General features: G+C 42.7%; 1 protein-coding gene across 1 annotated transcript in view; it reads right to left on the bottom strand.

The window, feature by feature from the left end:
• Window positions 1-964: 964 nt before the first annotated feature.
• Window positions 965-14,830, bottom strand: part of arhgef17 (Rho guanine nucleotide exchange factor (GEF) 17) — an 81,218-nt gene continuing 67,352 nt past the window's right edge. The window contains exons 5-21 of the mRNA XM_066699336.1: window positions 14,389-14,481; window positions 12,333-12,509; window positions 11,974-12,024; window positions 11,333-11,442; window positions 10,347-10,432; window positions 9,899-10,017; window positions 9,502-9,709; window positions 9,111-9,184; window positions 8,632-8,819; window positions 8,218-8,456; window positions 7,760-8,000; window positions 7,397-7,483; window positions 7,145-7,212; window positions 6,392-6,540; window positions 5,935-6,109; window positions 4,763-5,029; window positions 965-4,537 (exon numbers count right to left, since the gene is read on the bottom strand). Of these exons, the coding sequence (XP_066555433.1) occupies window positions 4,332-4,537; window positions 4,763-5,029; window positions 5,935-6,109; window positions 6,392-6,540; window positions 7,145-7,212; window positions 7,397-7,483; window positions 7,760-8,000; window positions 8,218-8,456; window positions 8,632-8,819; window positions 9,111-9,184; window positions 9,502-9,709; window positions 9,899-10,017; window positions 10,347-10,432; window positions 11,333-11,442; window positions 11,974-12,024; window positions 12,333-12,509; window positions 14,389-14,481 (2,538 nt within the window). The 3' untranslated portion in view covers window positions 965-4,331. The remainder of the gene's footprint in view (window positions 4,538-4,762; window positions 5,030-5,934; window positions 6,110-6,391; window positions 6,541-7,144; window positions 7,213-7,396; window positions 7,484-7,759; window positions 8,001-8,217; window positions 8,457-8,631; window positions 8,820-9,110; window positions 9,185-9,501; window positions 9,710-9,898; window positions 10,018-10,346; window positions 10,433-11,332; window positions 11,443-11,973; window positions 12,025-12,332; window positions 12,510-14,388; window positions 14,482-14,830) is intronic.

Genomic DNA, 14,830 nt, shown 5'->3' with positions numbered 1-14,830 from the left:
TACCGCTGGGATGCTCTTTATTGGTTCTTTCTTCTCTAAAGTGATTTGAAAGCTTCCAATAGATCTGATAGCAATATTCACACAAACCTTTGCCTACCACATTGATGTGATAAAACATAAAGCAATTCTCCACACATTAACACACAGTGGAGCAAAACTATATATAGATTCTCACACCTGACATCTGGAATACTAATCATCACCCCTCTACTAGTCATGTGCCTGGGTGAGAGGAGCAGGCATGGCACAGAGCTGAGGGTATTCAGTATTTCATTTTAGATTTCACTAGTGGCAGGATGACTGGTGTCGCCTCCAGGGTTGTGTCCTGCCTTGCACCCTGTGCCTGCTGGGTAATGGCTCCTGCTCACTGTGACCCTGCACTGGATGAAGCAATTATTGAAAATTGATGGATGGAGGGAGGGAAAGTGCCAAAAATCAACAGGAACCTATTGATTTATGTCAATCAGACTTGTTGTATGTTTTGTGTGTGTGTGTTTATTTAAATACTACCAATTGTCCACTGAAATGTAACAAACTTCCCCAGAATGAATGAATAAGAGCTTTATCTATAGCTGACCTGCATAACTGTACACCCCCTTGATATACAGAAAGAAAGAATGAGAAAAATCCCACACTGTGAAAATGAAATGCATGCTTTGCATTCTCTGCAGTGGGGCAGCACACAGTAAAGACATGACCTTTATAGAAAAATAAAATAAAATGAAAACACTCTCCCTCTCTCTCTCACACACACAGGAGGATAATCTACTCAGGGGTGTGAACAACAGGACAGACCTCAAACGTAGCTCACCATTAAGGTATAATAATATTAATAATAATAATAATAATAATATTATTATTATTAATAATAATAATAATAATAATAATAATAAGTAATTTGTCGTGATGCATGACTATGAATTATTGTGTATATTTGATACAAAGGAATGAAAACACAGTCTGGCACCAGTGAACTTTTTAATTACAAAGAACCCACAGTGACAAAAAACATAGCAGGAATATGTGATACTGATAACCATGACATTTGTAATATGAATTGTAATATTTCAGGATAAAAGTTTTTTTTTTTGTTTTTTTTTCCTTTCATCTTTAAAATACTGTAATAGTTATAATTTAAATGTGGTGGCACAATAGGTGTACCTAAGAAAACTTAAACAAGTATATAAAAATATGCCATTAGATTCATATCAACAATTGAAGACTGGGAACGGTATGTACAGAAAAGGCAGTATATATACCAATATTTACAATACACACAGATGACTTCTTTCACACATTGGCAGAAAGACTACTTACAAGGACAAGAGTTACAGTGTACAATTTCTGCAACAGAGGTGTCATTTTATACTTAATCTGCATGATATCATTTTTTTAAAAGAAATATGTTTATATATTTTTATATTGTGAGCAGTACAGGTCAGTATAGGAAATTTAAACCAAAAAAACAAAATTCCTCTGAAGCCTTTATATTCTCCACTTCATACCCATCCATGATCTAAATGTATAAGAGTACAAAGGAGTCCTATAAAAAGCACTTTTCAGACTGTGTTGCCATCAATATACTAAAGCAGGGCCTAAAATAATGTGTTCTTGTTTCCTGACAGCGCTTTGGCATTTCTATGAAATACTCTTAACCTATTAACACTTCAAACTAGACCACCAATCCAGTGGAATAGAATTAAAGGCACATCCAAATATTCTACGTTTCCTGGAAATGTTTAAAGTTTAATGTCATTGCAATTGCATTTTACTATGTTCATAGTATTTCTGTGTGCAAAAAATGACCTACAAGAACGCTTGTCCGCTACAGATTCGTTTTTAAATAGAGGAACAATCATTTTATGCACATAGGATGAGTGAGAAAATAAATGTAGAATCTAATCTAAATCCCAAAATACAAAATATCCGTATATGCATATAGGGACAGTGTTTGCTTATGCAATACACACTAGTGGTAAAAGGTTAAGCATGTGTGGTCCATTTGATTGCTCACACTGTCTGGATGGGTTAACTCAAAGCAAGTGGGCTGTAAAACAGAATCAACTTTAAAGGAGGAAGTGCACCTGTTTTCTCACAACAAGGTAAAGAATCTGTTTAAAAACACTCACCTCCTGCTACAATAACATGCCTCATGTCATTGTTAACCGTTTAAACTTTAGTAAACACCACAGCATTTTCCCTCTTACACGATAATAATAATAAAGATATCCGAACACTCAGAACAAGATGTTTTTATCTCCCTTCATGCATCACGAGGATATACACATACTGCAAACTGTACAACATCGCAGAAGGAAAGGGTGTTGACTGGGAATGAAACCCGATTTCACATGCTTAATAAACAAATGATCTCATTCTGATATCGTAAGATCTCGTTACGGCCAGGCAACATACAGACGAGTTCAACCAACATTTACAACGGTCATGGCCATAGTTGAAATGAGTTTTGAGAGACTTTGTTTCGTCCTTTGCCTTGACATTGAGCACTAGATTGGTTTGGTCACAGAAATGTGCAGAATTAACTGGCTATTGGGCACAGTGCTCATCTCAGCAGCACTGAAACAGACATTTTGAATAAGACAACTTGCGAGGAAGGCCCTAGACCTCTGTGGTCAAATGCTGTGACAGGAAGGCCGTGTCACAGATGTTTACACTACAGTGGTTCTGTACCATATCGTTTTCAAAGGAAATTCAAGAAGTAATACATTGCCAGCTCTAGTATGCTGTCCTAAAACCGAGTGGGGCATGATGAAACGCTGACTGAAAATACGTTAGACCAGATTAATGACTTCTGACAAAAAATTACTGTCAGCAATACAGCGCTGAATGCAAATTCGTAAAAGCCAATTTCCCCACACCTGCACCTGAAAGTAAGTTAAACAATATATTTTTCAGCTCCACTTGGGTTTATTCACACAGACACCACTTCCAGCTAACTGATGTAGGCGTGTCGACTGCTGTCAGGAAAATCGCTACATCACTCACAATGATGTGTAATAAAACATAAAAATAAAATAAAAACACTAACACCTAAATTGCATTTGAACAGTGCAGCTGCGGCTAATATGCAAGATAAGATATCTACAGCCAAGCTCTGAAATGTCAAAACCAGCCATCTGTCCTCGGTCTCACTTTCTATACCCTATGGTAAAGAGAAACATAAATTAAGTGCTGTAAAACGAGAACTACATTAAAATAAAACATAAATACTGTACAAAGATGACTGGTATGGTACCACAGACGGAAAGGAATAAGATGTCTCTAGTACTGTGGTGTTTAAAAACAATAATAATAACAATAAAAAAACAAAAAAATAGAAAAATAAAAATAAAGTGATTACGTGTCAGTAACTAAACTGTGGTTCTTAAGACTGAAGAGAGGTACAAGCTAACTGTATCCCAACGGACAGACTAATTATATAGGAATATGTATATAAATATTAGTCTTATCTGGTACCCTGGCCACATATTGCACATTGGTATTTTTTGTATACTCTCTTCAATTAAAACAAAGGAGATAAAAAAAAAAAAAAAGTCTTCATTAGAGAAATAAATCACAGTCTGAAATTAACAGTAGTTATCACACCATCAATAACTGATGTGTGTTGACCATTTTCCTTTATTAAAATAAAAGTGTAGGTCGAAGTATCAGTTGGTAAAGAATCACTTTTCTCTTCTTTTAATGTTTCCACCAACATCTTCCATTTGCTTTGGCTTTTCACAATGTGTCACTGGCTACACCATTCCCCTCTCTCTTCCCCCACGGGCTTAGCAAGAGCCCGCTTATAGCACAAACAATGACGTCGACTGACAAAGTGTCCTCCCACAGAGGACTAGAAGCTGCAGGCTGAAACACAGGAGAATGCCGAGCACGCGAGAAGGACTCAGCGGTGAGACGTTGGGAGAAGGTCTCCACGGTACCGACTGGTAGAATCGCACTTGTGGAGTTCAGACGATTATCAGTCAATTTATGTTTTTTTTCTTTTTCTCCCCCCAAAACATATTCTACCTCTTAAACTTCCTCTTGCTGCACAGCAGAGCCAGGAACAACACAGGCTGCGCGAGATTTACTTCTTACAACCAAATATAAATAAAAAAAGGAAAATTAACAGCAACAAAAAAAAAAAAAACATTTTAAAGCCACCCCTTTTTCTTTGTCTTAAGAAACACTCATGCACGTACAGACCAGACGTCCGAGCAGCAGACACCGAGTATAAAAAGGAGGGAGGGGTGCGCAGGGAGGAGCTGGCGTGGCTCTGCAGTGCTGGCGGTGGGGGGCCGGCGGCTGCGATCGGCTCACATGGCGATGGGTCACACCCTCCACAGCAGCAAGTGGTTCGTGCTGTCGTCGCGGCCCACCGTCTCGCTGCTGTTGGTGAGCCGGAAGTCCTCATAGCCGTCACCCCCGCTGATCACCAGGAGGTTGGATTTGGTCTGCAGGATGGTGGAGGCACGACGCCGGGCTGAGTCCCGTCTCTGCAGGTTGGATCCCCCATCTCCGCCAGTGGCCGGGGCGCCTGCGAGGAACGAGACATGGTTGTCACACCTGATCTCTGAAATGACGCACCTGTGGGGAAGCTCGGGTACTGGTGATGGTGAGGCGTCAGCTGAAAACACTGCCCACCTGTGATTTACAAACTTCAGGGTTTTAAATAAAGTAGAGCATAAAAATAATTCTGAGAAAGGTTTCAACAGGGCAGGGAAAATAAAGCAACCAATGTGAAGCCCAGTGATGACGGTACCTTGCTCCCCAGGCAAGGGGAAGGCCACATCGAAGCCCTCTGGGAGCTCAATGGAGGTGAGGAAGCGCACGTGGCCGGTGTGTCCGTGAGCCGAGCCCATGGGGACCAGAGGGCTGCGCAGGGAGCTGCTGCTGGAGGACACAGGGGGGATGTAGAGAGTGAGGACCACGCCGGCGCTGGTGCCGATCCACAGCAGGTCCTTACAGGCCAGCAGGGCTGTGATGCGCAGGCAGGCGGCCTTGTGCTGCCGGATGATGGCGTCTGAGCCTGCAGGAAGTAGGAAGTCACATCAGCTCCATTCATGCATATTTTCAATTGTAAAAAAGTAAAAACTTGCAGGCGACACACTGTGCTAATAAGGAAGGGTAATGGTGAAATGTTGGGAGGAAATACACGCCTACAAAATGGTTTCAAAAGTCGAAACACAGCCGAGCACATTTACAGCATTTTTAATCTTTCACTGTGATCTTCATTGCATCAAACTATATTTTTCACTTCATTTTAACTTTTTCTATAAGGAAAAACTGATCTCTGAAATGTTTTCAAACTATATATTTGTTTACAGTTCATATTACTTAATCTATATATAACATAAGTGGTCATGCTCCTATTTGCTAAAATACCCAAATCCTTTTTTACAACAATTTGTAAGGATGTCTAATTAAAAGCATTTTCTGATATGTGAATTTATCGTTTTCCTCAGCATTAAATACACACCAAAGTTGATTTTGATGAGCCCACATTTAGCAGTGTTTAGTACCAGTGTTGTTGTTAATGCACTATTTTTTAAGTAAGCTTATAAAATGTTGTAATTAAGGAATGGAGATACAATTTAACTATTGTAGAACTAAATTTATTTACTGAATACACTTTGTTTTCTCTAACAAAAATGATTTGCTGACTATTAATACCGGAAATGCTCGAGGCCAAAGCAAGTTCGATATAACACGGTGAGATTTCTTGGCTCTCAAGGATTGCGGTATATTGGGGTAGAGGTGTAATGAGCAAATGTAATAAAAAAAAAAAAAAAAAACATTTGAAATAGGCAAGAATTCAGTGGCTGTTTGGGTCGAGAAATTATAATACGTTCTTTCAAGGTTTACATATTTAAGTCTACAGGTATCTTAACAGAGGCATAGTCCTATATCTTCAACTCTGTATTTCATTCTCACCTGCAAGCATCTTGTGCACCGCCGGGGCCACGTCCACCTCCGTGAGGCTCTCATACGTGGCAGCGTGGTACAGCCGAACCTGAGCGCTGCCCTGCAGGGCGATCCACACGCCCTGGCCATAGCTCACCATGCTGGTCACACAGCGGCTGCTGTCCTGCCCCACCTGGAACGTGTGCTACAAACAAACCAAAAAATAAAAAATAAACATCAGGCCCGACAGGAAGTGCATGAGGTATTCAGGTGACATTCATCCATTAAAATTAATGAGGAATGTGAGCCCATTACTGGAATGGGACACCAGTACATCTCCTGTAGGGCCCCCTGATAATACCAGGTTCGTGTTGCTAACATGGAGATGGTGCCCATATACACTATCACTCAAAGTGCCACGAGTGTCTCGGCTCTCTGTTCAGAGTGGCAGTGTGGCGTTAGTGGCGTAAGCGGGCCCGCGCTGTACCTCCTGTGCCAGAGTGTTGGTGTTGATGATGAGGATGCGGTTCTGACAGCCACACCACAGCTTCCCGGCCACTGGAACCATCTTGGTCACCGGGCTGCCTGGCGTGCCAAGGCTCAGGGTCTGCGAGTTCTGAGGGTCCCAGAAACTGCCTGCAGGAAACGCCACAACACAAACAACTCAGCCCTGAGCTTCCTACAAAGGGAAGTCAAACTCGACGAATTGTGCTGCACCTTTTGATTGTTTTGTTTTTACTTTGCTATATTGTCAGGTGGTCCAGTGTTTAAGGACAACGTTTTCTTGTTTCAAGCTTTCAGCTCTGTTGCTCGACCACCATTTTTTCCTGATTCAGTATCAGAACCTTCACATTCAATATCCTTCAGTTCTGATATGACACAGGTGCAGCTGTTTGTGTCTCTGCTGCTGCCATTGCTGATACATAGACCATCAACGGTTTCTTTATGTCCCTTTGGATAAAAGAGTCTGCTAATTACTCTTCATCTTATTACTTCATCGCAACAGCAGCAGCAGTTTCAGGAATAAACACCTAGTGACTGAAAATCATTACAAGAATGATTAGAGGAAGATATTAAGTATCACTATAAGTACACCTATCCAGAAAAAAAAAAAAGATCTAATTGAAATACAAACTGAAGACTTATTTCCTACGAGGTAGTGAAGCAGCCTCACTCAGACACCGTTTCAGTCCAAACAGCCTCACACTGATACTGCAAAAGATTTGTCTGTTCAGCTTACCTGCATCCCTTTGATAGACAATGATTTCACCATTGGCAAGTGACACGAAAACTTTGTTGTCCAGGTATCTGAAACCAAACAAGAGAATCTTTATTAAGCAAGGCATCATACCCAAGTGTATTTCCATTGCTAGTTGACTGACTGCATTGTGGCGCCTATAACCAGAACTATCTATGTTCTGTTGTCATGTTGTGGTACAAAACATTACATCAAGGACATTTCCAGAAAACACTGTATAAACAGACGGCTTACAAGATGCACAGGATCGAGGCGGAGTGCTGCATCTTCATGCTGTTCTTCCGGTTCCGAATGTTGTCAGATGACTGGTACACATGTATGCTGCCAAAAAAACACAATCACATATCAGTCAAAGCCTTGCTAGACTCTCACACGATCATCTGGAATGCTATCACAATTGTAAGAACAATCCAGATCAGTTTTGTGTCAAGTCACCTTTGTTTACTGAGGACCTGAGTCTATTGCAGTTAGAGTGAGTCAGTGAGTTAAGGAGTGAGTGCGTTAGTGAGTCAGTCACTAAGGAGTGAGTGCGTTAGGGATTCATTTATGAGTCAATGATTGTATGAGTGAGTGAATGAGGTCAAGCCATGACAGTACCAGCCGTCCTCGGTGCCCAGCCACACCGAGCTCTGGTAGGCCTCTGGGTCGATGCTGAGCAGGTCCTCCAGGCTGGCTCGAGTGAAGGAGCCGCGGCTGGAGCGTCTCATGGCCCTGCCGTCCATGGGGCTGTCGCTGAGCCGCGGGGGGCCATACGAACTGGCCACGGATGGGTACTCCTGCTCCTCCTCAGAACTCGTTGTCTCCGTGGCCATCTCTTTGGAGCCCACCATTTCATCATCTGCGGAGGGGATAGGCGTGAGATCGGGAGAAGCAGGGGAAGGGAAGAGGAGGGTTTAGGGTAAGGTTTTGAGAGATGAGTAGAAAGAGGAGAGGGAAGGAAGAGGGGGATAGAGATGAAACAGATGAAGAGATCAGGGGAAGAGTTAGTAAATCACTTCAGGAATCGACTTCCTCCTTTTATTTTTATATTGGCAACTGTTTGCTCTGACACTCACTGCCAAAGCTGGAGGAGATGGTGGAGTGGCTGGCCTGGCTCTGCAGGGTGGAGGAGGGGCTGGGGGAGGACTCATCGTCCGTGTCGTCGCTGTCGAAGGGGACCAGCTCCCGGCCGGGGGCTCCAGGGGGCTCCGTCAGCTCCAGGGAGGAGCCCGAGATGGAGATGTGGAGGTGCTGCTCCGTGGGGCCCTGGGGCTGCTCTGACGAGGGTGGGCTCAGCAGAGACTCCCCGCGATCTCTGTGGGCGAAACACCAAACAAGGTGTACTGCACCCAGCTGACAGGAAGTATCTTACCAGAAGCAATAGTCCCATATCCTAATTCACGCCCCCATCAGGTCCCTGTAACACAGCTAATTAATCCCATTATATTATGATCGCTAAATAAAAATGCCGAACCGGTGCCGAGTCGTACCTCCCCTTGAGTCCAGGCACAGCCGAGATGCAGATGATTCTGGCAGAGCAGACGGCGATGCAGGCCTCCACCGTGGGCTCGTCCTTGATGTTCAGGAGACACACCTGGCCGACGTAGCCGTCGCTGTTACACACCCACACCTCGTACGTGTTCTCTGGACAGCTGTGGCTGGGTGATGCGCACGAGAACTGGAGGAGCAAAATCAGTCAGAATGAGCTCCGGCCTCTCTTCCATTATTCATTATTTGGTGTGTAGCCATTCTCCATTCTCACCATTCATCACCATTCTCAGATTAAATCTAATTTACAAATAAACAGTTTTCAAAAAGCTGCCTGCCTACAAATGTATAATGTAAACCTGCAGATAGATTCTATCATTTTTGGACCAGCTGCAGTGAATGGACACCATCTTGGGAATTGTCAACCCAAACAGAACTATCCCTGCTAAGAAAAGAAGATTTTTCTTCTACATGACCTCACCTGCATCCCACTCCTAGTCTTCATGATGGGAATGGCCTTGAGGAACTCCGGGTCCCAGTGATCTTTATTCATTGCTTGAAACGAGAAACAGACAAATAAATGAGGAGAAAAAAACACAGCAGGGATCACAAATCACTTGACAGCTGCATTTTTGGTTAGAGAAACTTTTCTCTTGTTTTAGCACTTTAGTGAACAGGTTCCCTGCATTACGGAGTCTGTAGTACCAACCAGGGGCTATTGAACTGGACTGTACTGAGAAAAATAAATAAAGAATCTTAACCCATATGGACTTCTAAGCATTCTGAAGAGGATACGAGATTATTAAATTCATGATGTATTTAGCGAATACTGCTAAAGTTTTGTCTATCGTTCTGTAAAAATCCCAACACACCGAGTTTCTTCTTGGCATCCTCGAAGGCCTGCTCGAAGTTGCCGCGAGCATCCGGGGCGGTGAACTCAAAGATGAAGCTGTTCTCAGCCGAGGCAGTGGTCAGCTCCAGTTTGGTCGGCAGGAAGGTCATACTGAACGACAGGGACTGCTTCTCGGCCAGCTCGCGATGGACGGCAGCCATCAGGTCCTTGATGACATCGTCCAGGCTCTGATTCGGGTAAAATTACACCAAGGCGCACACGTCACTCCCCTTCCTGAAGTAAAGAACCCCTTCACCCTAAATATTGATTGTTTCCAGCTGGGACACACTTTCCGACCCTCTACACAAAAGGGAGACATGCCATAGGGGAATTTTCCACCACAGACGAAGACAGTGTAGTCTCCACCCAGGGCTCACCTGATGAGGGAAGCTGAGGGTCTCGGACAGCTTGCTAATCTGGCCCAGCGTGCTCAGGTCCTCATCCAGCCGGCCGATGGTCTTCTGGATGTTCTCGCGGTTGGTAGCCTGAGAGGTGCCTGGCGGGGAGGAGAGGAGGTGGACACGAAGGCTCAGGACAGTTTTCTATGCCAGTCAAATAGTGTTTAAGGTATTAAGAGACCAGGCAGTGAAACTGGATGGTGTTTTACTGTATGAATACAACATGCTCCCGTGAAAACCACCTCTGCTTCACACCTTGAAGCAAAGCACTGGGAATCCTCTCACAGCAGTATTAATATTAATATTCCGATCTGTTTTTGGCAGTCGATGTTGTATCTATAGGTTACAATGTATAACTCCTAGCCCTGAACATATTTTTGCATGATGCGTCTGCTGCAGCCAAGAAACCTTGTCAAACACGCCTTACCTTTTACCATTTCCACATCTTCCAAAGGCAGTTTCCAGAGGAACTTGTATTTACTGGCAGTGTCAATAACGCTGGCTGCTGTATAGCTGTAGAGAGAGAAGAGAGAATGTAGTTACTTTGAATAAACGCTAGAGGGAGCTCCGCTACTCTGAACTGAAGTGCCTCATGAATAACGCATGTGCCCCCCAGCTCTACCACTGCTTACATTTCCTCACACAAGCCAGCTGGATTTGATGGACAGATTGTAGGAAACTGGGGAATGCAAGACACAACCCAGCCTTTCATGGGATGCATTACTGTTATTTATCAACAATTCTGGCAACATCTTTTCTCAAACTCGTTTGTAGCAGGAGTCGATAGGTTGTTACACATTTGAATGGGATTCTAAGATGCTGAATGTCTTTTCTATCTTTTCAGTGACGTTTCCTAGTACTACTGGACTCCAGTACTCTGAAAATATTTGAACATGCATATTACTTCTGCGATTTATATTTTCGTTTGCTCCCAGTGGTAACACCAAGACTAATTTCTTCCTAAACAAGACTGACCCCAGCCATTTACTACAGCTAGATTAATCCAGTGGCTAGAAACACTTCTGTGCTCTTTTATCCCACTCAGAGATTTCGATTTCAAAGCAAGAATACCCATTGGTAAATACGACTAGTTTAATTAGGGTTAAAGTTGAAAAACTCATCAGAGCAAATCCTTAGAGATACTTACTGAGAAACATACTCTCCCTGAATACACAGACACACACAAACACAAATCTCCTCTTCAGGGAGTGAGATAATACTATGAAATTAAAAGATCCAGTCTAATAATCCGGCTGCTCAATTCTGCACAACTACACAGACTTCTTAGGATCCTTAAGCAGAAGGTCTGTGTGACAGTTTACCCTCAGTACATGTGTGACAAACCACCACAGTGGACTGGACTAGACTGGCAGACTGGAGGTGTGTGACTGAGCAACAGCCAGAGGGACTTACAGACTCATGGAGCTGCGACGTAGGGAGCCAGATTTCCGCTTCAGTGTTGTGCAGATCAGTAGGTCACTAAACAGGAACAAGGACCGGTCCTTCTTACCACCTACTGTCTTCTACAGTGGGAGAACAGGAGATGTTACTTTAATATACAGCTCAGGTTCATTCACATTCACATGGTCTATTCTCCTCCACTCTCCTCCTCTAGCTCACATCACTAAAAAGAAACTGCAGGCGATATTTTCTTATTTCCAGTAGAATATTTTGTCTGTTGTTTTGAAATCTTGTGTGAAAAATGTGTGACTGAAGTTAATTTTCCTTCGGTAAATATTACTGTATGAAGTCCTACAGTTCACCTGGGGGATTTCATAAAGCAAACACAGAGCACTCTATGTGTTGACAATCGTTTATTTTCCTTATTATTTTCTTCTTTCATCTCACTTCTCAAATATGGAGTGTTATTTTGTCTTTCCCTTGAGCTACAATACTACGATTGTATCAGTCAAGAGGTCATCAATTTATGAATCACAGGGAAGAGACAGTGACACTCAGAGAATCTCCTTTAATAAAATCAAAGGCAAAAAACACTATTGATCAAATAATCTGTCTGTCACATCCTTTCAATTCCAACTCAAAAAGGTTCTTACCACTTCGACCACCATTTCTTGCCTTAGAAACTTCCTTTGAGGGTTTAAAAGCTGTTGGGGAAAACAAAAATATTTAGATCTATATAGTTAATTTTGCTTGTATAAATGGTACAGTGTAACTCTCTACATGAGAAATCGTAAAATGTTATGTAAACGCCAGTCAAGCTTCTTTCGATACAACTATGGTATAGGGAATACAGCACCAGTCCTACCATTTTTCCAACAGTTAAAATCTTAAATCAATACACTGATATCATTATAAATGGACAGAACTCCCTAATTCAGTGCTACTTGTTTTGATTTGTGAGCAAATCCAACAGCATGGAAAATTCAAGACAAGTAAGTGCCAGATGCCTTACATTCTCCACCCCTTCGATGTGCGCTTCAATCTCCTGCAACACGCGTGTCTCCTTCTCCGCCTCCTCCGCACTGCGCCGGCCCTTGTTGATCCTCTCAGCCAGGCGCTTGATGTTCCTCTGCGCATCCAGGAGGAAGGGGTGGTCCGGGTGGTCCTCGGGGGTGTGCTTCAATAGGTCCTGCAATCCATACACACACATGCATAGGTTTTAAACAGGGGCCTACAAGCACAGCAACACTTCCAGCAAGGAAAGAAGCTTAGACCATATTGAAACTTTGACGTACCTGTTAATTACACGTGCCCTATTGAGTCTTAATTCACTATCAGAAGCTACTTTCTCCAAGTCATCATAAAAACACAATAGGGTACATGTTTGTAATTTGCAATTTGTGGAACAGTCAACGGTTTTTGGCATTGGCCAGAAAACGACCGCTCCTGACCAACAGCAGAGCTCAAGGGGAAGGTAGCATGTGGAAAATCCCTGGGGTGACACTTCACACAACATGACACCAGGAACGGTTCATTCCAGTCCAGATACAGCTTTATCACAGCTCACAAAAGACAGACACTTGAGCCAAACCGAGACTGACTCGCGCACTTCCCTAATTGGCCCATCTCTGTGCGTTCTGAGCACCCAGGGCTGCCATGGCTCTTAAATACAATAAAGTCAAGGTTTTATTTGATCTTTTAGCGCAAAGACTCATACCGATGTCAGTTTGTGGCTTGTAAGATTGTTTCACTTACCCCCAAAACCACTAATTTCCAGATAACTCTATGAAATACTGGGTACCATAAATAGCCTGGGCTCTAACCACAATTTATTATATGTGCTCTGTGGCCAATGTAATCTACGGCGGTTGTGAAATATAAAGAGAACCTACAAGCTAATCAATGACAGACGGCCTACAAGACTAAATAATTACATCCATTCGGTAGTGCAGAAAAAAATATGAATATCCTTGTTACCAGCAAATACTAAACGGTACACACACATATTTCATATTCTCCATGTCACCCATTGTTTCAACAGTCATTCATTGGTTTGCTCTGGTATTTTCTTCTATAGACAAGACCAGCTACAAAGATATTATAATATGATCCGTACGCCGAGATCATGATATGTTGGGCTTTTTATTTTTTCATTTGTTTACAAAAAAAGGAAATGTAATGCAAATATAGGTCACATGTGTTAATAATCATGTTCTGTAACTATATCCCTCAGCAGCCATCCTGCCATAACCCAGCTGCAGTGCATGGAGTGTATTCCCAGTGACATAATCCCAATACAGGAATAGTTTGCAGATGATCAGCCTCCGAGTCGAACAAAAGCTTACAGGCTTTATTATACACATTCCTCAAATAATTGGTTTCATTTTTTTTTTTTTTTTAAGGGCAATGGGGAGTGACACAGCTTCTCTCTGAACCCAAACCATAAGCCAGGGTCATAGATCAGCCAATAAGACAAGGATCCCTCGAGGCAATCAGAGGAGAAGTTTGAAGGTCATTTCCTAGCTGCTGTGAAATGAAGGCCATAAAAACAAGAAAGCGCTGCCACGAGACCTTTCTAAACCTTGTTCGGAGATCCACCCTCAGTTGAACTATTAATTGGGCTTATTTGACCACTTGAATTGTTTTCAGTTCGACCTCAACAGCTGGGAATCTCATGTGATGTACACATTTTTATAAGTTATCTAAGAGTTGCAGATTGTAAGGAGCTTAAAACCAATAAAGTGGTCAAATTGATATTTTAAAAAGATCAATTAAGTATTCGACAAAGTAACCGAAAGCTCAGTGGAGCAAAAACAAATCGGAAAGCTGGGACTGGGATGCCTAGATTTGTGGCCACTATTCAGTCAATTCTCCTGTAGTTTCAATCGTGGTCAATCTTTGGAGGGAACTAAAGGCTCTCTCTGGGAGCATTTTGGTTGTTGCCATTCCATTTCAGAATTTGAACAGTGAAATCATTTTCAGTATAATTTGCACCTTTTAGACAGATCTAGCATTGTTGCACCATCATCAACCAGGCAAGCAGGACACCTTCAGAAAACAAAACCCACCTTTACAAGAAGTTCATAGCGGGGAATCCTCTGGACTGGCTTGATCATCAAATCTGACAGTGCTTGCTTCTCCTTGTTCTCCCGTGTGCATTGCTGCCAATGGGAAACAGCCAAGAAGAATGGGTGTCACAGCCTTCATACCACACTGCAGATAAGAACCCCAGGTAACCCCAGGCTAAACAACGATCTGCCCCTTACAACAGTGCTGTTCAAAGCTGATCTATCTGAGGTTTTCAGCTCTGGTAGGATGTGGTTAGGAGGTTTAATCATATGACATTACTTTAAGGAATGACCCACTAGCAATCTGAAACCTCATCCTTGCCAATGCCAAATGTTAAAGCTACACCCAATCCGTTAACCCAGTAGAACTGCAAACTTGCTGGAAAATCTAACTGAACCTTGTCCCAACACAAAGTCTAACCCTAGTCTGAACCTCGTATTT

This window comes from Amia ocellicauda, chromosome 3 (genome assembly GCF_036373705.1).
Source record: "Amia ocellicauda isolate fAmiCal2 chromosome 3, fAmiCal2.hap1, whole genome shotgun sequence".
NCBI lineage: Eukaryota > Metazoa > Chordata > Actinopteri > Amiiformes > Amiidae > Amia > Amia ocellicauda.
This window is presented reverse-complemented; position numbering and strand designations above follow the sequence as displayed.